The 22,678-nt window shown below is 44.7% G+C and overlaps 1 protein-coding gene across 1 annotated transcript; it reads left to right on the forward strand.

The window, feature by feature from the left end:
* The first annotated feature begins 6,461 nt into the window (after nucleotides 1-6,461).
* On the forward strand, nucleotides 6,462-7,073 carry LOC105420355 (uncharacterized). Its single transcript, XM_011623742.2, has one exon. The coding sequence runs from the start codon at nucleotides 6,462-6,464 to the stop codon at nucleotides 7,071-7,073; it is 612 nt and encodes a 203-aa protein (XP_011622044.2).
* Nucleotides 7,074-22,678: the final 15,605 nt, after the last annotated feature.

Raw genomic sequence — 22,678 nt, forward strand, 5'->3', positions numbered from 1 at the left:
ACGCATTGCGATGGCAAAGCCATGCGCGAGCCTCCTTCTCCTTATTTTCTTCTATCTCTTTTGTCCGGTGGTGCCTATAAACGTGCTGCCCATCATCGTCCACAGACATAGCTTGGACATCTTAGTGAAGAACCCAAATGATGAAACACGTTGCCACTCATAGGGGTCCTTCCCTATTGAACGTTTAAAGGAGACGGCGATACCCATCACCGCCTGCTATAGACCTCGGTAATGTCTACCGTCGTTCGCATGTTTCCTTCATGTTTCGGCATTAATCATCATCCTTCTTGCGTCCCACGCTTATCATTGTGCACCTCGTGAGGATTACCGTCGTGCTCTTAATGAATGACCATCGCCACATGCTTCATCAGAAACTATCATCGCCTACGCGGGGGTGTGTTGTTTTCTTGTGTTGCCAACGGCAATGCCTAGTACCGTCTGTAGTTCTTTCCTCACTCTCTAGCCATGAGCAGTAGTGTCGAGCGCCACCCAAGGGCCACGACGCTGCTACTCCAGGATCGTGAGTGGCGAAGCCTAGCACCATTGGGACCTCATCTCTCTGTCGTCTCGTGTTTCTTTTCACTCTCTTATCTCTTTTCACTTGACTAAGGGTAGACTTAGCCTAGCACCACCATATCGATCTCTGTTTCGAGTAGTATTGTCATCGTTTTGGTTTTGAGAACCATGCCTATCTTGCTACCACTTCTAGTCGATAACTTCCCGGTTATCATGCTGGTCTCACCTCTTCGTCAAGTTTTCTTCTCTTTTCTATCTTTATTTAAACCTTATGCTTTATCACCCTCTCGCATGAACGTACGTTGCCTTAAGATAAGGGTGGTTCTTTTTGACCCACTTGTCTTACAAATTAACCATAGAAGTGTTGTGAAGAAAATAAGAGGATTGCAGGTCAAGGGAGGCGATTCCGAACCAGCTAAAGTAGTTGGGGCCTTTTTTCGTGATCTAAGAGGGTGCCCACGTGAGCCAGCCCGAGTAAGTCCTGAACCCAACTTCAATTCTTATCTCATCGGTTAGTATACCTGCCCTTACTCTCGAGCAAGGTTCTGAGAGAGCGATCTCAAATCTCGGGTTCATCATAAACCCGAGATACGTGATGCTTGATCATCCAGATCCGGAGGGCGAGATCGAGGCAACTAACCATTGTGACTCGATCCCTGGTAAAGGGAAAGGCTGTGTATTTGAAATACTCACCTATTTAGTTGGAGAGGCCTTAGGGCCTTCAGCATGCATGGGAATTATCCTAGAAGACTTTTGATTGCCTCGAAAGTTGTCTGCTCGCTTGGTTCCAGCCTTTGGGCAGCCCCGAGCTGTAAGATTACCATGCGGTGCATTAGTGGCCTGAAGATCACTTGTGATGAGTCCTCGCTTCAAGAGACCCAAAGCAGGTGAAGAGATCGTGGTAAGCTGTTGCTTTTCTCGTCTTGTTATGGTGATGGTTAAACCATCAGTTGTGACATGTGTAAATGTGCGTACGGTGGCTTTGGGATCACGTGGACTGGAATAGGAGTCACCAGAGTTAGGTGTGCGCAACGATGTACTAGTAGTAGCGATGCCTTTGTGATGCGCAGGTGGGGTTATCGTTCGACTACCCGCTGAGATGGTGGTACTATTTGGACCCACTGGGTGAAGAGGAGGAGTGGCGTGAGGATCATTTTTAAGCTTACGACTGGCAGGATACCCTCCAATAACAAGGGGCTTATGAGAGAAGGTGGTTTCAGAGCTACTCATGTAGATGACATCAATGGATTTCCCTTTGATGTCGGAGAAGGAGGGAAAAGGATTTTGAGTTCACTTTCCCCTAGTTTTCCTCGCCTGAACTAGGAGGTTAGGGTCAGCCAGGCTGCTTGAGGAGGACAGGGGAGAAGCAGGATTAACTATCCTGCTCTCCATAGGAGAGATTGCAAATATGGGGATGATGAAGTCCCCAACTTGGACAAAAGAGGAGTAATGAGACTCCATTGTAGTTCTAGAGAGAGAAAGAAGAGAGATGTTTGCCTGAGAACAATTCGAGACAATTATAGGGTGGCATGTCCTCAGTGAAGTCGTTAGTTGGTCAGGCCTGATTTTTCCTCGTGAGTACGGCTGAACAAATCATCTCTCAAACTACCGCGAAGGGTCCACGCGCACTGCACGTTTGTGAGTGTGCGCACATTTGTGAGTGTGTACACGCGTGCTCTCTTATGCATGAATAAGTACCAACAAAGAGAGAGATTTTGCAACAGGGGGTGTGTTTTAGACGCTTACCTCATTGTTTGGGGTTCAGGACAAACACCCAGGCAGTTTGCCCTCTTTGAACAATTACGAATCCCTCCGGCTGTCTGCTAGCGTTGTTTGGACACGAACTCTCCTCAGGATTTTAACACGTAGCTTCGTTCTCTTGCACTGGAAACTGCAATGTGGATTTGATTGTAGTCCTCTATAGTGACTCGCTCGAACGGGGGCTGGCCAACAAAAAGAAGGGATAAGAGAGAATGGTGATGAGAATTCACCTATCGACGCAAATGCTATGTGCTCAGTTAATCAGGGCAATCGAAGGAACTCTCTTGACTACCGTCTCAAGAAGACTCCTACCGAGTGACTGAGGGAGAGAGCGTATGCGTCTCTCACAACGCAACTCGATTATACGGAGAGGAAGTTAGAGCGATGGGCTGAGGGTTGGAACTCTTAGGCTGACTCTGAAAGGTATAGAGTCAAGCGTATGTCGAATAACAGGATTCTATGTGATACCATAGGTTTGTTGCATTTATGCTACAGATGGAAGGGGGAAAGAGATGGGACCGCACGTTTTCTGTGGGCACGCGTTACTACACAAGGCAAGAAACGAGTGAAGAGAGAGAAGAAAGATAAAAGAGAAAGAGAGAGAGAGAGAATGAAGCCACGATACTAGGGTGGGCTAGAGGTAGTTTCTCTCTCTAAGAAATTTTTCTCTCTCTTCAGCGTTGGATCCAAGGGTTAGGAGCAAAATACAAGTGAAAACGAGCTTAATGCATCTATTTTGTTAATGAATGATCCGGCTTTTTTACAATTGACCTAAGCTTGTTTATATAGAGAACCCACGAACAGAGGTGGATGCTCAAAACTAAGCTTAATAATAATTAAAAGAAATTACAATAAAATCCTAAATTTATAAATAATGACAAAAGTGCCCTTAGAACTTTTTGTGCTAATGACGAAACCATTCCTTTTTTATGGGCCTTTCGCCATTGCCAGGTCTTGGAAGCTTTTTCGGATGTTTGTGTCGGTGATTGAGATGATCGATCATCGTAGTCTAGATGCTTGCTTGATTTTTGAAGAGTTTGATGTCTTTTGATCATCGTGAGACAAACGTTTTCTCGAGAGGTAGAAATCTAGCTAGATCGCGAACATTTGTGATGACCAGATTTTTCCCGACCAGTTAAAGTACATAGCAGGATAAGGAGGAAGGAAGGAAAGAAGAGACCAGTGCCGCCTATGTTGTATGCAGCGCCACCAGTGAAGAGACTAGCGCCTCCCGTGATGAGACCAGCACCAGCTGTGTTGTGTGCAGCGCTAGCGGTGAAGAGACCAGCGACGTGTTGTGTGTAGCACCGGTTGTGAAGGGACCAGTGCTGGCTGTGTTGAGTGTACAACACTGGCTGTAAAAAAGGAATGGCCCAACACTGGCTGTGCGTCATCGTGTATGTAGCACCAGCTGTGTTTGCTACATGCATGGATTATGAATGCCACTTGTTAAATGCATGGTGATTTGAGAGCCACTTATCCAAATTTTTTAGCCTCTTGGTGACATTTGGTCAGCCGCCTCAAACACAAGAGTACTTAAGCCTCTTCTCTCACCAACACGACTCATTCTTACTTCATCTCTCTCTCTCTAACACACAAGGTTTGAAGAAGTGACTGTTGGAGGACAGCCATTGTTGGGTGGGTGAGAGCTGTGAGAAGAGGATTCGAGAAGGCAAAATTGTTGTTTAAGTAAGTGGATCCATCACCATTACATTATAGTTATAAGGATGCATGAGTTTTATGCTTGTAAGAGGAGTACTGAATGTTTGAGCGATGTAGAAATTTCTTACGCCTTGTTCACTGAAATTGGAGTTTTTGTTCTATAATGGAAGTGGATGCTGAGAATGAATGTATGATGCTGATAATGACTGTTTTCCTGAAATTTTCACTAATACTACAGTAATCACTGATTTTAGATAACCAAATGAAGTTCGTTTTTTATAAAACCATAGCCATCTGAAAGATATTTGAATGAGCTAAAATTTTCATGAAGAAACTATTTTTAAATTCTTCTTAGATTGAAAGTTATAATTTGTTTTATGAAGGTATGTTACTGTGGGCAGTGTCGATAAAATTCAGAACTATCACCTGGTTTGGAATAAATCTTTAAACCACCAAATGGTATCCAAATGATTTCAAATTAGTTTTTTCCGAAATTTATACGTCTTGGCTCCAACTTTTATTTTGAAACTATCACAAGTTACCTCGTGGTTTAGGAGTTATAGTGATATGAAGCAAGGTATGTCGTTGTCCCCTATGCACTGCAAGGTGCAGCTAGTAAACCCTCACCGCTTTAAATCTTTAAGAGATCAAACGGGGTCCAATTGTCTTCAACCCACTCCCATTTGAAAGATAGATGTGTTTAGTACAAAATTAGTTTTGAAACCATCTTCAAACTCTAAACGGCCAAAAATTTATGACCCTAATGGTGAGCACACGTTATTGCCCTTGATGGCAGGAAATTGAGTGGTAAGGCTTAACTGGAATAATGTTACTATTACTATGATACTGCCATTTTGATACTGTTTAAATGTGATATGCCACTATCAAAATGTGATATTGCTACTATCAGTTTGAGGTACTGATATCGTCATAATGTGATACCGTGCTTCTTATGTATCATGTGAATGGGTACCTACTGTGTGAATGATGGTACCCTACTGCTTATGTGTTATGTGAATGGGTACCTACTACGTGAATGATGGTACCGTGCAGCTTGTATTTCATGTGAATAGGTACCCACTATATGAATGATGGTACCATGCTGCTTATATGTTATGTTAATGGGTACCTACTATATGAATGATGGTACAGTGCCGCTTACGTGACATATGTGATTGGGCACCTACAGTGTGAATTATGGTGCTAGCAGCTAAGATCTTTCCCTAACTCCTCATAATAGGACAAGAGTTAGGAGTTGAATATTTGGAAGGGTCACACCCCCCAGATCTATATAGGCATTACGTATTGGGCCACCCAATGGTAGTGTAACACTTTCTCGCTAGAAGGGCATAAGGAGAGGGTTGTGTCTTGCAGGCCTATCGAAAAACCCAAAGCATGCTGGGGATGTATGTATGTGTGAGGGCATTACGAAGTGGGGCAGCCATTTATCATTGTCCTGCCTCCTGAAAGAGGGTAGAGGTTTCAAGCAACAGGATTGGCTCAGCTTAAGATATGTAACTTCTACTTCTGAAGTAGGCCCTACTAGTTCTATAATTATGTTACGTTGCCCCTACTATATTGTCGATAATGAAGTGATTTATGACTGATGTGTTGTATATTAGACTGGTTCATCATAATATTGTTAGAATATTGGAAAGCATATTAGAAGACTCCACTTGGTACTTTGTGAATATATGTACATTTCTTATTGTTATCACTGTTATACTAGTTGGAATGCAATGGTGTAGATCTGCTTGCTAGGCTGTTAGCTCAGTCTATCTCATTTACATAACTATAGAGTGAAGGGTGTCGGCATCTGTGCTAAAGGCTAGTAACCGTTTGAAGCTCAAAGTTGAGAAGTTTGAAAAGTCATCATCAGAAGACTTTCATAGTATACTATGATGTATATTTTATTTTGTGTATATTTTTTGGGCCAGTAGTGCCTTAAAGGAACTGTAAGAACTTTTGGATATTGAATGAATGAGATGATTGTACTTTTGAATTGCTATTGTCTGTTGAATGGATTTATTCTAGTTTTCTCTCAAGGTTTGCTCTTGATTCCATGTTTTTATGCTATGAGCCACTCCCACCTGAGTGATGTTCACAACCTCTGGTCGCGATCCTGTGCTTTGTCGCCCTCCGACAAGGTTCAGGAGGCGGGATCATTACAATTATGGTATCATAGCAGCCAGGATAAGATTCTTGGCCTAGGGATTCCTAAGAGTGTTTGTAAGATAGTTCTTTGATAGGCTAATAACTGGATGTTTATGTTTTAGGTTGGAGATGTCGAGGACTCGTACCAACAACGCAAGTTCAAGTAATACGAACATTGAGGCCTTCAGTGAATTCGTCAAAACTTTGGGGGCCATGACACAAATGATGAGAGAAGTTATGCCGACCCCATCTACCCCCGCCTCTTATATGAATGATAGTAATCTAATAGAAAGGTTCAGGAGGCTGGCACCTCCAAACTAGGGCATGGGGGACTAGAAAAGGCCGAGAGATGAAGAAGGCAGATAGAAATGATCTTTGAAGTCCTAAATTGTATAGATGAGCAGAAAGTTTGGCTGGGTACTTCTATGCTCGAAGGAGAAGCTGAGGACTGGTGGAGCTCAGTAAAACTGTCGGGGGAAGGGTTAGGAGTTGTGACTACTTGGGAGAATTTTTTAGAAGTCTTTTATGAGAAATATTTCCCCGACTCTGTAAAGGAAAGGAAAGAGGTGGAATTCATAGAGCTCCAAGGAAATATGGATGTTGAGAAATATGCAGCGAAGTTTGCTGAACTCTCCAGATATGCGTCGCATATTATTAATTCTGAGGCGCGAAAGGCTAGTAAATTTGAGAGGGGCCTTCTGCGGGATATAAGGGGAAGGACTATCACAACAAACCTCAAGACCTTCTCCCTGCTAGTGGACTTGGCCCCAAAGATGGAGAGAGATTGTGACGACTTTCAGGCAAGAAGAGATGAAAGGTTGAGTGTCGCTCAGTCTGGGAGTTTTAAGAAGAAGGCACGACCACTTCCAAGGAGAGAGTTGAAGGGGAGAAACAATCAAGGTGGTGTCAGGACCCTGGGGATTGCTCCAAATGATGTAAGGGGCAACCAACTCCCAGTTTGCCCTCACTGTGGTTTGTGAAATCATACGGCAGCTTAGTGCTTCAGAAAGACCACGACCTGCTTTCGACGCGGCAAATTGGGCCATCTAGTGAAAGACACTCTTGTCAGGGGATCAGAGGACCAACCGAGGGCTCAAGGGTGGGTGTTTGCCCTAACCCAGCAAGAAGCTAAGGTGTTAACCTTTGTGATTTGAGGTACGCTTTCTGTATGTGGAATTGAAGAAAAATTCTTAATTGCTCCAAGATCTTCCCATTCATTTGTTGCACTGCACTTTGCATGTCACTTGAATGTTAAGCCTGTACAACTTGTTTATTGAAAAGCATATTAGAGGACTCCAATTGGTACTTTGTAGATATTTGTACACCGCATATTGTTTGAATGCATTTTGTAGCACCTTAGTCCCTGATGCGGAATAAAGAAGGAAGCAGGTCAATAAAGCCTACAAAATAAGTGGAAATTTCAACAGTCTCATAATTACCCCAGAATTGGTCAAGATCTTCATCATCACTCTAGAAGGCCACCTACCAAGTTTCATCACAATCATACATGTTTAAAGCAGTGAACACAAAGAAACAATTTTGAAAAAATTGACCTCTAGCACCCAAAAAAGGACCCTATAACTAGAATTATATTTTGGTGCGTCAAACAGTTGTGGGACTATCGTCATTGAATCTAGTACGGTCGAAAACCCTTATGGGTCAAGTTTCAGCTTAATCGGGTACTTCAAGACAAAGTTAGAGATATAATACCGAAAAGGGGTAGGCCGTACACTATTCTCATGAGGCCACCCTGCATCAAAACACCACTAAAAGTGGTTGTTTTTACAGCCACGGGCACTCACTTTCGGGGCCTATATCTCACTCGATCTGAGTTGGATCGCCCCCAAATTTGGTGAGCGTGTTCGTCTCATCAAGACGAGCGATTTGATTTGTGGTACGCCCCAAGACGATGCCCGAGTAGGAGACAAACTAGAGAGAAGTTGTTGATCCATGAAGAAAGTTGCAGAAAATTCAGCAGCAGCGTGCCCACCCCGGTGGCCAAATCACGAAGCTCGCATACCTGATCGACACGAAATCAATTGCATTATGTGTGTAAGGTCTGTGGCCATCTCTAGTCCAAACCTCGCGTATGAACAATGGTCAGATTTCACACACAAAGGTATCAAAGATGCTATAAATTTCATCCAAAACCTCAAGACAACCAAATCTTCGTCAGGACACGAAATCGAGTTGCATTTGTTGCAACATGATCGTGACGACATGCTCAGTGTGATTCAGTGAAGAAATCATGCAGAAACATCAAGGAACGAACACCCAATCGATCCAAAGTTTTCAAGATTCAAAAAAATTTCAGGTTTCATGATCATTGCTTAAAAACATGATTCATGGCTCGAAGTTGGTATCAAATCGATCACCATGCCAAACCGCACAAGAAAATAACTATCTTTCGATTAAACTGGCATTAAAACAACCCCAAATCAGCCATAAAATATCACGCAAGTTCTCAAGCAGCAGCATGGACTGTTCTGAAATTCCACACATTGTTAAGTTAGGGCAAAACATTCCTTTTGCACCTATTTTTATAATTTATTTTGATTCAATTAAATTATAATTATCTTCAATTTTAGGTAGTTTGGGGCATATACTCATGTTTTAGCCCAATTCTATATAAGCATGCAAAGCCAAATTGTAAAAGACCTTCGTTCATTTCACACGACGATCGATAAAATTTTGATATCCTCTTGAACTGGTGAGTGCATCTTGGAGAGAGAGAGAGAGAGAGAGGAGAGAAAAAAGGCCGGTACCCTTCGGTAAGGTAACTTTCTCTCCTCCCCTCTCTCTACTCCCCTCTTTCTCTCTCTTCATCTCCATATCTCCTCCTCTCTTTCTCTCTCCGCTTCTCTATCTCTCCTTCTCTCTCTTCTTATCATCACTATCCCTCTCTCTTCTTCTCATCCCTATCTCTCTCTTCTTCTCATCCCTATCTCTCTTTCTCTCTCTTTTTCTGATCCCTATCTCTCTTTCTCTCTCTTCTTCTCATCTCTATCTCTCTTTATCTTCATTTTTCTCATATTTTATCTCTCTCTCTCTTCTTCTTGTCTCTATCTCTCTTTCTGCTCTTCATCAAGCATAGTCTGTAAAGCCTAACGTCGACTGAATCTTCTTTCTCTTCTCGTCTAACACAATCGATGAAGCCTAACACCAACTGTATCTACTCTCTCTTCTCGTCTAACACAGTTGGCGAAGCCTAGCGTCAACTGCATCCTCTCTCACTTCTCGTCTAACACAATCGTCAAAGCCTAGTGTCGTCTGCATCTTCTCTCTTCTCTATCCAACACAGTCAGCAAAGCCTAGCACCGACTGCATCCTCTCTCTCTTCTCTGTCCAACACAGTCGGCGAAGCCCAGTGCCGGCTGCATCCTCTCTCTCTTCTCTGTCAAACACAGTCGGTGAAGCTTAGCACCAACTGCATCCTCTCTATCTTCTCTGTGAAACACAGTCGGTGAAGCCTAACTCCGACTGCATCCTCTCTCTTCTTGTCTAACACAGTTTGTAAAGCCTAGCGTCGGCTTCATCTTCTCGCTCTTCTCTGTCTAGCACAGTTGGCGAAGCTCAGAACCGTCTGTGTTTTTCTCTCTTCCCTCATATTCTTCTTTTTCTTTCTTTCTCTTCCCACTCCTTTCTTTTCTATTCTTCCCTTATCTTACTCTTCTTATGTTTTTTCTTTATGATATCTGTTATTTATGTTATTCTTTCGTTTGATTAAGGAGGGGTTGAGATTAACCGAATATAGTAGTCATGTCGTCTAGCCGTAATGTTGTTGTGCTAAACGTATTATGCCCGCTTTATTGCCATGACAGACTAGCCATCGTGTCTAACTAGTCAGTATCGGTATTGACATCTAGTAGTAATCCTGTTGAGCCTGTCTGAGTTACCAAGCCCATTTTACTACCACATCAGACAAATTACTCATCAACTTAGTCACTGTGTTGATCTCCTCGCCTGGTCAAATTCTTCGCTCCCCCATCTTTCTTCTCTCATTCTTCTCTTCTTCTTTTGAATGTGCATGCTTATGTATGTTAACCAAAGAGGCAAGGTGAGGTTTGTTGACCCACCTGTCTTATAATATTAGTCATATGTGTGTGATTACAGAAAACAGGAGAATACATGCCAAGGCAGGTGATTCCAAACCAGTTTTATTACTGGGGGGCTTTCTTCGTGATCTAAGAGGTTGCCCACGGAAGCCAACCTGAGTAAGTCTCGAACCCACCTTAAATTCCTCTCCCCTTGGTTAGTAATATCTACCCTTGTTTTCGAATGAGGTTCTCGAGATAGCAATCTCAAAATTCTCGTGTATCCCCGAAACCCAAGACGCGTCCCACCCGATCATCAAGATCTAGAGAGCGAGATTGAGGTACCTAACCAGCTTGGCGACTCCGATGGGGACTTACTACCCCTTAGTCAAATCGTACTTGTTTGGCTAAGCTTCTCCTTTTATTTTTTGTATTCGCACATCACTTATGGCTGTTGGGTTCTGTAACCCCTTCATCTAGATCGGGTATTTTCTCATCCCCACATTCGCGAGTGCCCCTAGGGACCAAGTTCCTTTAACTTTATTCCCAACCCTTCTTTTGAGCAAAGACCCTGGGTCTAGCACCCAGGTCTTAACCTGGATTGGCATGAGGACGAACTTAAAAATCCCTAACTCCTCATCTCCTTGCTCTGGTGGAACCTCCACAAAGGCATCCTGCATAGGTGGCGCACATGCTACCGCTCACATCATGCACCCAGCCACCAACATGTCTTTTGTCAATCGTGCTTCCAAGGTACGCCGAAAGACTGCCCAATCCCTCCTAGCCTCCACCCCTCACACACACCACAAGGCTCGTGGGTCACCCACTCGAGCCTCACCTCGGGGCAACCCTTGTGCTACCTCGAGTCAACATCCAGGATCAGACCTCTCAAAGCCAGGTCAGGCACACGCTGCTCACATGCATCTCAGGGCTCGGGGCAATGCCATCATTGAGCCAACTATAGTACACAGGAGACGACCTCTTACTCAGCACATACAAGCGCACCCTATAAGGGGCAGGCCTCCACCTGTTCCCTTATAAACACCCGCTCGCAGTTCTCAGCCTCCTAAGGACAGACCACTTACTTGAGCCCGAGCTGACCCCTAGGTCACCCATGATCCTTCTTCAAGGGGCGTACACGTGTCGCCATTCTAGACAGCCCCTCGCCCTCAACTCAGGCATCCTCATGAGTCAACCATACCTTTGCCTGCTCCTCCTTCTTCGAGCAAGCACTTTCAGCCTTAGTACTCGAAGACCTTCCCCAAGAGTACCATCTTGAACCAGCCTGGTCATTTCGCTCATGTCTCTAAAGCCCACAAGAGAGCTTGGGGCAAAGACCTAATGGAAAATCGAATCCTTTATCCTCCCCTGCCCAAGATGACTCTAGTCCCTAGTCCTCATCCTTTGTCGCGCCTGATGGAGATAGCTCTCTCTTGTGCAAGAAGAGCCAACCAGCTGCAGTACCGATCGCAGTTTTGGCATGAGGTCCATAAAAACCTCAAGGCTAAACGAGATGGGGGTCTACGAATTCTCACCAAGCAAGTCACCCAAGCGATCGGGTTAACCAGCTCTGATGACCCTCTTCGCCCGAACCCCTTCTACTCTCTTCAGATGATGAAGCCTAAAGAAAAGCTCCATCAGCCACGGTCTCAAGACTGTCGAGAACTGGTCCTCATGCAATCCGCATACAAAATTCGAGTTCAATCAGGGCACGCTGACCCTCTGTTGACTGATATGCTGCGTGCGACCCGTCAATCTCACAAGCCCTCAACCGCAGCTAGGGTTGACCCCCCTGAAGAAATAGTCAGCATGATGGTTATAGATGAACCTGACTCGCAGGACGACCACATGAACATGTTTGAGGATACGGTGCGCACGATGATGGAAAAGATTGATCGTATAGATGCCGCACGCCAATCAGCTAACCATGAGGGCAATTCCCGTCACTCTGATGGTGCACCTCCAAGGTATCCCTTTCCCTCTGCCTCACAAGACAATTTTGTCCTTCACCCCATGTCACAGGCAGACATCAATGGTATGGTGACCCATAGCTTATAGAACAAGCAAATTTCGAGGATACAGGGCGCAACGCCTTATCAAAGGCCGTACCCTTCATACATTGACCAGGTGTCGTTTCCCTCAGATTACAAGAAAGGAAAGTTTCCCTTATTCAACGGGACCACATCCCTAAATCAGCATATCGCCCACTTTCAAGCAACATGTCAAGAAACAGTGGCTAATGGGAGAGTCCTTCCCCATCAGTTTGTTGAAACGCTTGACGACCCAGCTTTTCAATGGTATGCTCGACTTCCCCCGAACTCAATACATATATGGGAGGAAATGGAAAAACTGTTCTATCAATGCTTCTATGAGGTTTAAGAGAGAGGTTCAAACCATCAAACTTCTCACTCTGACTCAAGCCCCCGATAAGCCTGTGGACCAGTTCATATCAAGATGGAGAAATTTGGCTGCTCGCCATCTTAATCCTATTCCCGAGAAGGAAGCAGTCCAAACTTACGTGTAGAACATGCGACTCGAGATCGCTCTACATGTCGAGGCCTCTAATCCGACCTCCATGTCAGAATTGATCTCTAAATCATTTCGCATAGAAATTCTATCACGCCACCACGGCGGGTCACAACAACTGTCTGCAAGCTCAGCAAACAACTGGGGCAGTGGTAGCTCTCGGAACAACACATGGGGCAGCCAACAAAAAGGAGTAACTAGTGCAGCTGTCACAGTCACTGATCCAAAGAAGACTCCCTCCCTTTGGACCTCTCCAAAGGGGTGGGCACGGCGAAGACAGCTCCCCAAGGGTGATTATTTCACCAAGCAACAACAGTCATACAACCGAGTACCCCCGCCGGCCAACCTTGATCAGGGTGATTATTTCACCAAGCATAGGAACAAGGTCTACCCCTTTGAGAAGGAATGGGTCACTACATTGTTTCGGTTATTATTGGAACAAAATATGATTCAACTTTCAAAAGCCAAGTTCCTTGAGCAAGCTGGACTTGACACTCAGGCGAATTATTGTGCTTACCATCGAAGGATCAATCATCCCACAAACTGCTACACACTGAAAGATATTATCGAGGCTCTGATTCAAAAGGGTCAGATAAAGCTTGAAGGCTTAAAGAAGGCCTTCGAGACAGCTGAAGCCTCCCATGATGTAACCGTCCAAGAAAAAGACGAATCCCTTGGCATCCTTCACGTCTTCTTTGTTATAATGCTTTAGGAAGGCATAATCACACTGAAGCAGGCAAGGCAACCCCGACGCCTTGCTAAGGGGACCAAGGACCGTTGGTGTCCGTATCACCAGAACCGGTGGGAATGCACCAGTTTCCATGATATATTTGCTAAGAAAATGCAAGAATGTCAGGAGTTTTACAACATCCCAGTAAGTGACCCCCATGCCACTGTTCCGCCAATGTAAGAGGACCTCCCAACACAGGACCTTCCTAATAACAATTCAGACTCTGCTGAACCCTTGACTTCCCATCCATGGATAGTCCACCATGAGCGAAGTAGACTCAAGTCGTTAAGAAGAGAAGTAGTTCACCAAGCTAAGGCCATTCACAAGTCTAGTGAGATGAATCAAACAACACCTCAAAAAACTAGAACGAGACAAGCACCAAGGGCTGCTCGTCGAAAAAACAAGACGGTTCAACCACTACTTGAGCAAGAATTTCTTAGGCCCCTATCCACCGGTACACATAATGGATGACGAATGGAGTTTGAAAATCCTCAGGAAATGCCTCTCCTCCTACAATGTCATTCCCTCCCTCTTTGCCTTTGTAGGCCTTTACAAAAACCGGCTGACCAAGGGCATACTCACGCCCTCTTGCCCTGCCACAAGCCACATACAATGTTCCTGGATGAATGTTGTCTGCCCATCCAGGAAGCATGAACTTGCACAAAAATAAGGCCAAATGCGCGGCCAAGAAGACATAATTGTCACTGGTCTCGGTTTGATACACGCGCGGCCAAGAAGACACAATTGTCACTGGTCTCGGATTGATACACGGGAGGCGCTCCCTTCAAAACTGCCTTCCCTTTCCCTCTCGGAGTACCCCGACCACCTTCAGGATAGTCCCCACAAAAGAATTTCACCCATTCAGTGAAGGTGACCCAACCATTGCTAGCCTTAGAATAGATCAATTGGTAAGCCTCGAAAATCTTTTGAAGACTGGCAGGCGGTTTTTCATCCCCCAAGCTAGCACCACCAAAGATGACTGAGTTCTGGGGCACGAACGCGTCATACATAGCCTCGATTATTGGAAGGCCCCCAATAAAATGAAGATCTAACGAAGATATTTCTGCTTCCCAATGCCGAAGAAGCCAAGTATTGCTAACATGTCTCTAGTAATACCTTCACAATATTGGAGCACCGGTCATAATAGCTGCCCAAACACTGGACTGCTGCTAATAGAGAAGCACGGTCAAGAGTGCTTCTGTGCGACACCAACACCTTAGCGGTCCAGGAAGAGTATCCCTACAAGTATTGGTGCTCCCCCTGAATTCAGAGACCTTTTGCAGACCACATTAGAATCCCCTTTGCCTTTACCACTCGTTTTCCTAGGGTAGGCAAGTTCTCCCCAAAAGCTATGTTTCTGTGCATATAATGAAGGAGCGCCACCCCTTCCTTCCTCAATATTAACATTGTTGTCATTACCCTGGCGGACTTCAAAACAAACTGGGTCAGTAATAAAAGTGACACACTGAGAGGCCACTCTGGTTCGCATACTGGCCTTATTAGCCAAATGGGCTCACCCCTTGATAGAGCCTCACCGGTAAAATCATCAGTATTGACCTCTCCACCCCTTGGAAGCTTCCTTATGTTAGGAATTCGGTAAGAAGAACCAGCCATTATAAAATGCTTAGTGGTTTACTCCCAAATAAAAAATTGTTAAGGCACTAGATCAACGCCAGTTGTGCACTCAAGTGCGTTAACCCTTAGTGTCAGCTATGTCTGCTAACCCTTAGTGTCAGCTGTGTCCGCTAACCCTTAGCACCGACTATGTCTTCTAACCCTTAGCGTCAGCTGTGTCTGCTGGCCTACTATGTCTGTTAACCCTTAGCGCCAGCTGTGTCCACTAACCCTTAGTGTCAGATGTGTCTGCTAACCCTTAGCATCAGTTGCGTCCGCTAACCCTTAGCGTCAGCTGTTCATTGAAACCTTAACGCCGGTTGCGTTTGCCAATGCCTAGTGCCGGTTATGTCTGCTAACATCTAGAGCCGATTGTGTTCAAATCTCTCACCCGTGTCATAGATTCTACGTGTGACACCTCGAGCCCTGCTACGCTTCCTGACAACCGCCGCCACGTTACATGAGCGAATGACAACCATCGTCACGTCCTTCTGCATCCCCTGATGGAAAATCCCTACAGTCATTTGCCTTCTTAGCAATGGTCCACCTCCCTGCACCCTTCGATTTCCCATTGAAAACTCTCTGCCGATGTCAGGAACGCTCTGCGACAACACCAACAACACTGTGAAACCATTTAAAACCACCTAAAAACTTCTCAAAACTTGTGGAAATGCCCACTGCTGCACTTCCCACCTCTTTTACCCTCGAAGACCACGCCCGAAGTTCTCCGGCTTCCCTGTAAACCCCTTGTGCTAAACTAGAACACTCTTGCAACTCCAACAATCCTCAGCAAAAACTTCTCCTTGGCCTACTGAAACAATTGATCTCCTACCAGAAACTTGAACCCTTGCTGGAATCCCACTGCTTACTAGACCTTCTACCGGGCACCCTCTGCTCACCGTTACAATTCTTAAGTTGTTTTTACCTTAGGTGAAAAAGTGAAGGAAAATGAGGTTTTACCCCCTTATATAGCCAACACTACCCTCAAACGCCCCTCACAAGCTGGGAATTCCAATCGTGTCCTAGAAAGCCAAATGACGATGGGCCAAGTCGGGCTTTGACCCGAGGCCCAAGGTAACTCTCATCACCACCTGTAAAATTCCAACAAGTGGGTTGGACAGGGTCGGGCTCAAGTCATGGCTCAAATATCGATACATACCCAGTGCCAGCTATGCGGTCAAAGTTACCTAGCTCCAACTGTGTTTCACCAACCACAGTGCCGACTGTGTCCAAGCGATAACACAGCACCGACTGTGTGTCTAGCAACTCAACATCAGCTATGCAGTCAAAGTTACCTAGCGCCAGTTGTGTTTCACCAACCACAACGCCGGCTGTGTGCTCAGCAGCTCAGCACCAGCTGTGTCCAAGCGATAGCATAGCACTGGCGGTGTGTCTAGCAACTCAACACCGACTGTGTTCAAGAAATAACAGGGATCGTCCTCAGCGCCAGCTGTGTTTTTAACAATCCAGTGCCAGCTGACTGGTTAAGAAACAATGTTGGCCGTCTTCAGTGCCAGTTGCGTTTTCAAAAACTTAGTGTCGGCTGAGTACTCAAGATATAATGGTTGCTGCACCTGGCACCAGCAGTATTTTAAATCGTCTATTGTCGCCTACTCTAGGCCGAAGCCATGGGTATCCTATCATTATTATCCCCAGTGAAGTTGGACCTTGACTCTGACCAATTATCCCCTGCAAAGTGGAACCCAAGTCAATTAAACTCAAGTTATGACTTTTCATTCCCAATAAGAGAGCCATATGCATACTATTATCTCTGGTGGAGTTAGGGTAGTTTTTAATGATGCAATCCCCAGTGGTCTACTTTACACTTAGTTATTCTACCCTCAAGGATACAAAAGACCCACATTTGTCACCTCTTCCAAAATAAGGTAAGCTTTCCTATCTGGACCCCTCATTGGTCGTACCTATATTATCCCCAGGGAGTCAGAGTACTGCCCACAAACCTATTCCCCATAAAGTCTCACCTACATGGTGACCCAAGCACCGGTCCATGCTGCATGACCGTAAACTGCGTAGCCTTGGTCTAGATGCAGGACCCTAAACTGTATGGTCCAAACTATACGACCTTAAGCTATAGCAGAGGTCTTGTTGCACGACCTTAAACTACACGGTCCAAAGTTGCATGACTCTAAATTACATAACTACGGTTCGTGCTGCATGACCTTAAACTGCACAGCCCTGGTCTAGATGCATGACCCTAAACTGCATGGCCCAAACTATATGACCTTAAACTGTAGCAGAGGTCTAGTTGAACGACCTTAAGCTGCATGGTCCTAGTTGCATGACTCTAAACTACATAACCACAGTCCGTGCTGTATGACCCTAAACTACACAGCCCTGGTCTAGACGCACGATCCTAAACTGTATGGTCCAAACTATAGACCTTAAACTGTAGCAGTGGTCTAGATGCATGACTCTAAACTGTATAACCATGGTCCAAACTATAAGACCTTAAACTGTAAAAGAGGTCTAGTTGCACAACCTTAAACTGCACAGTCCTAGTTGCATGACTCTAAACTGCATAACTATGGTCCAAACTATATGAACTTAAACTGTAGCGGAGGTTTAGTTGCACGACCTTAAACTGCACGGTCCTAGTTGCATGACTTTCAACTGCATAACTATGGTCCAAACTATATGACCTTAAATTGTAGCGGAGGTTTAGTTGTACGACCTTAAACTGCACGGTCCTAATTGCATGACTCTAAACTGCATAACCATGGTCCAAACTATATGACCTTAAACTGTAGCAGAGGTCTAGTTGCACGACCTTAAACTGCACGATCTTAGTTGCATGACTCTAAACTGTATAACCATGGTCTAAACTATATGAGCTTAAACTGTAGTGGAGGCCAAGTTGCACGACCTTAAACTGCATGGTCCTAGTTGCATGACTCTAAACTAGATAACCACGGTCGAGCTGTATGAACTTAAACTACAGTGCACGTTCTAGTCGTATGACGATAAACTGCTTTCCACAGATCCTGAAGGTATGACCTTAAAACCTTCCCCCACATACACGCACACACCTTTTACGTGCATCTTCGAGCACGTCTTCCCTAACTAACTCGTTCATGTGCACGCACCACCTTCACTACATCCCCAGTGAGTCTATTTTTTTCATCATCTTACATCATTCCCCAGTGAGTCTCACCCGCGCTCAGAAGATGGTGAACCATCCCGCTACCTGTACTTGTCGTAAGCTAGTGGGTCACCACTTTCTATATTCCATCCATACATCATCCATCTTTCATAGGTAGCCTCCTGCCATCTCCCCAACAGTGAGCTAAAACCACTACCATGCTCACTCCATGGCCTCTACAGACTGCTATCCATCTCCATTATGGTCCAGGTTTATGACCTTAAAACATATTTGATGTCTTGGCCACATGACGATAAACTGCTTTGCACAGGTTCAAAAGGCATGACCCTAAACACGCCTTCACAAAAATAAAGTGAAATAACAGGCATGGTGTATACCTTGATAGGGGAACGCCATGAGTAAAAATGACGGACGGAGCATGGTCATGAAACCATGAGTAAAAGAGTTCCGTGAATAAAAAAAAGGGCACGGTGAAAACCTGAAATGGCATCGTGAGTAAAAATGGAAGAATAAGGGTGGACATGGTCGTACGGTCATCGGTAAAGAGCCCCAAATAAAAAGAAGTTGGTGAAAACCGTCTCTACGACGCCGCTTCCCAAGTTCAAGTGAAAATCCACAAAGGACGCTTGGACCAATAAACTGGTTGATGGAGCACTCGCCTCAACAGGTGGCTTCAGGCCTCACTCAAAAAGAAAAATCCCTGGTGTTACAATACCAGGGTCTAAAAATATGAGCTCTAAGGAAAAGATTCCGACAGCTTGAGCCCAGTTGCAGAAAGGACTTTAAAGATAGAATACTTGCCAAGACGGTAAGACAAGTCTCATGAAGAGGAGCATCATTTCAATGAGGTCATGAAACACACTCCAAGATGTTGGAGATGCCCCAAGAAGGCTAAGTCAACCATGACATTGGAGCGGCAGTCAGATGATTGTTGTAGCTGCAAAGCAGTGGGTAGGGATGGTTGTACCCAAAGCTGGTCATCTCGATAAACTGATGTACCCTACTCGCCAAGGAATAACTGGTCAATCATGACTTTGAAGCAACAATCAGGTGATTGTTGTAGCTGTAAAGAAGTGGGTAGGGGTGGTTGTACCCAAAGCTGGTCACCTCGATAAACTGATGTACCCTACTCGCCAAGGAATAACTGGTCAGTCATGACTTTGAAGCAGCAATCAGATGATTGTCGTAACTGTAAAGAAGTGGGTAGGGGTGGTCGTACCCAAAGCTGGTCACCTCGATAAACTGAGGTACCCTACTCACCAAGGAATAACTGGTGTATAAAGCAGACAGTGTCGATGTAAGGCACTTCAGCTTACCATTCACATAATCCTCAAAACATGGCTCAACACTAGAGGATACCAAGAAACCCAGGCCAAATGGGAACAATGCCCTTCATCACGACACTCAATTGCCAGACGGACCTAATTCAGACTGACGAGGTCCGTACAAAATCCTTAGCTTCAGAATCACAAACAATCCACACGAGGGTGAGGACTTCAATAAGATCCCTCAAAATTTCACTTCTCCCCTAAAGTCTCCATGGATGGACCCACGAACAATGCATCCCTACGTCTGAGCATCCTAGTTGCACCATTGTGTGAATCTCCTCGGCATTCACGTGGTCATGTGGTTAGGAAGAAAGAAGTAATAAAGGAGAAGGAAATTTTTTGAATATTGTCCTTCTAGCTTCTCTCGAAGTGCAACATTCGGCAGGCAAGCTATTTGAACGCATTTTTCAGCACTATGGTCCCCGATGCAGAATAAAGAAGGAAGCAGGTCAATAAAGCCTACAAAATAAGTGGAAATTTTCACAGTCTCATAATTTCCCCAAAATTGGTCAAGATCTTCATCATCACTCTAGAAGGCCACCTATCAAATTTCATCGCGATCAGACATGTCTAAGGCAGTAAACTAAAAAAAACAATTTCAAAATAGGCCTCTCACACCGTGAAATGGATCCTGTAACTAGAACTATATTTTTGATGTAACAAACAGTAGTGGGACCACCGCCATTGAGTCCGACAAGGTCAAAAACCCTTACGGCTCAAGTTTCGGCTTAATCGGGTACTCCAGGGCAAAGTTAGGAGAAAAATACCGAAAAGGGGCAGGCCACACACTATTCCCATGTGGCCACCCTTCATCAAAACACCATTAAAAGTGGTTGTTTTTACAGACACAGGTAGTCAATTTTGGGGCCCATATCTCACTCGATCCGAGTCGAATCATGCTCAAATTTGATAAACGTGTTCATCTCATCAAGGCGAGCGATTCAATATGTGGTACACCCCGAGATGATGCCCGAGCAGGGAGAAAACCTAGAGAGAAGTTGCTGATTTGTGAAGAAAGATGCAAAAAATTCAGCAGCAGCATGCCCCATTCATGTGGCCAAATAACGACGTTCGCATATCCGATCGGCACGAACAATTGCATTATGTGCGTAAGGTTTGTGGCCATCTTTGGTCCGAACCTCGCGTGTGATGAACGATTGGATTTTACACACGGAGGCGTCAAAGCTGTTGTAAATTCTTGCCGTTGGATTTCATGTTTCCTGCCAAAAACTCAAGGCGACCAAATCTTCGTCCGGACACAAAATCAGGCTGTGTTTGTTGCAACATAATCGTGACGGCATGCTCAGTGTGATTCAGCGAAGGAATCACGAAGAAAAATCAAGGAACGAACACACAATCGATCCAAAGTTTTAAAGATTCAAGCAAATTTTCAGTTTTATGATCATGGCTTAAAAACATGATTCATGGCTCGAAGCTGGTATCAAATCGATCGCCATACCGATCCCCACAAGAAAATAATCATCTTTCGATCAAACGGGCCCCGGATCAGTCATGGAATATCACGCAAGTTCTCGGGCAGCGGCAGGGACTGTTCTAAAATTCCACAAATTGTTGGGCGGGGTAAAACAGTCCTTTTGCACCCATTTTTAGAATTTCTTTTAATTCAATTAAATTTTAATTATCTTCAATTTTAGGTAGTTTTGGGCGTACACCCATGTTTTAGCCCAATTCTATATAGCATGCAAAGTCAAATTGTAAAGGACCTCGCTTCATTTCACACAATGATCAATAAAATGTCAATTTCCTCTTGAACTCGTGGGTGTCTTGGAGAGAGAGAGGAGAGAGAAGAAAAGGGCCAATACCCTTCGGTAAGGTAACTTTTTCTCTCTTACTCTCTCTCTCCTCCTCTCTCTCTCCTCCCCTCTTTCTCTCCTCCTCTCTTCCTCTCTCCTCCTCTCTTCCTCTCTCCTCATTTCTATCTCTCTGTCTCTCTCTTCTTCTCATCCCTATCCCTCTCTCTCTCTTCTTCTCATCTCTCTCTCTCTCTTTCTCTCTCTCTCTTTTTCTCATCCCTATCTCTCTTGCTCTCTCTTTTTCTTGTCTCTATCTCTCTTTCTCTCTCTTCTTTTCATCTCTTTCTTTCTTTCTTCCATTCTTCTCATCTTTATCTCTCTCTCTCTTCTTCTCATCTCTATATCTCTTTTTGCTTTTCTCTAACACAATCGATGAAGCCTAGCGCCGACTCCATCGTCTCTCTCTTCTCATAGAACACAGTCATCAAAGTCTAGCTTCGACTGCATCTTCTCTCTCTTCTCATCAAACACAATGGGCTAAGCCTAGCACCGACTGCATCCTCTCTCTCTTCTCGTCTAACATAGTCAGCGAAGCCTAGTGCCGACTGCATCTTTTCTCTCTTCTCTGTCCAACACAGTCAGCGAAGCCTAACGCCGATTGCATCCTCTCTCTCTTCTCTATCCAACACAGTCCACGAAGCCTAACCCCGACTGCATCCTCTCTCTTTTCTCTATCCAACACAGTCAGTGAAGCCTAGCACTGACTGCATTCTCTCTCTTCTCTGTTCCACACAGTAACGACTGTATCCTCTCTCTCTTCTCGTCTAACACAGTCGGTGAAGCCTAACGCCGACTGCATCTTCTCTCTCTTCTTTGTCTAGCACAATTGGCGACGCTCAGCACCGTCTGTGTTTTTCTCTCTTCCCTCATATTCTTCTTTTTCTCTCTCTCTCTTCCCACTCCTACTTTCTTTTCTATTCTTCTCTTATCTTACTCTTCTTATGTTTTTTCTTTATGATATATATTATTTATGTTATTCTTTCATTTGTTTAAAGAGGGGTTGAGATTTGCCTATCATGGTAGTCTTGTCCTCTAGTCGTATTGTTGTTGTGCCATAATTACTGTGCTCACTTTATTGTCATGACATACTAACCATCATGTCTAGCTAGTCAATATTGGTATTGACGTCTTGTAGTAATCCTGTTGAGCCGGTCTGAGTTACCAAGCCCATTTTACTACCACATCTGGCCAATTACTCATCAGCTTAGTCATTATGTTGATCTCCCCGTCTCGTCAAATTTTTCTCCCTCATCTTTCTTCTCTCATTCTTTTCTTCTTCTTTTGAATGTGCATGCTTATGTATGTTAACCAAAGAGGCAAGGTGTCGTGATCCCTCGCTCTGTTGCCCTCTGTCAGGGGTCAGGGAGCAGGGTCGTGACACAAGGTGAGGTCTGTTGACCCACCTGCCTTATAATATT

Source organism: Amborella trichopoda, chromosome 6 (assembly GCF_054954075.1).
Source record: "Amborella trichopoda isolate Santa Cruz 75 chromosome 6, AtrichopodaSantaCruz75HAP2 v2.0, whole genome shotgun sequence".
Classification (NCBI taxonomy): domain Eukaryota; kingdom Viridiplantae; phylum Streptophyta; class Magnoliopsida; order Amborellales; family Amborellaceae; genus Amborella; species Amborella trichopoda.

What these genes read in the sequence shown, in the direction of transcription:
- LOC105420355 (XM_011623742.2), top strand. Translation starts at nt 6,462, where the DNA reads ATGATCTTTGAAGTCCTAAATTGTATAGATGAGCAGAAAGTTTGGCTG.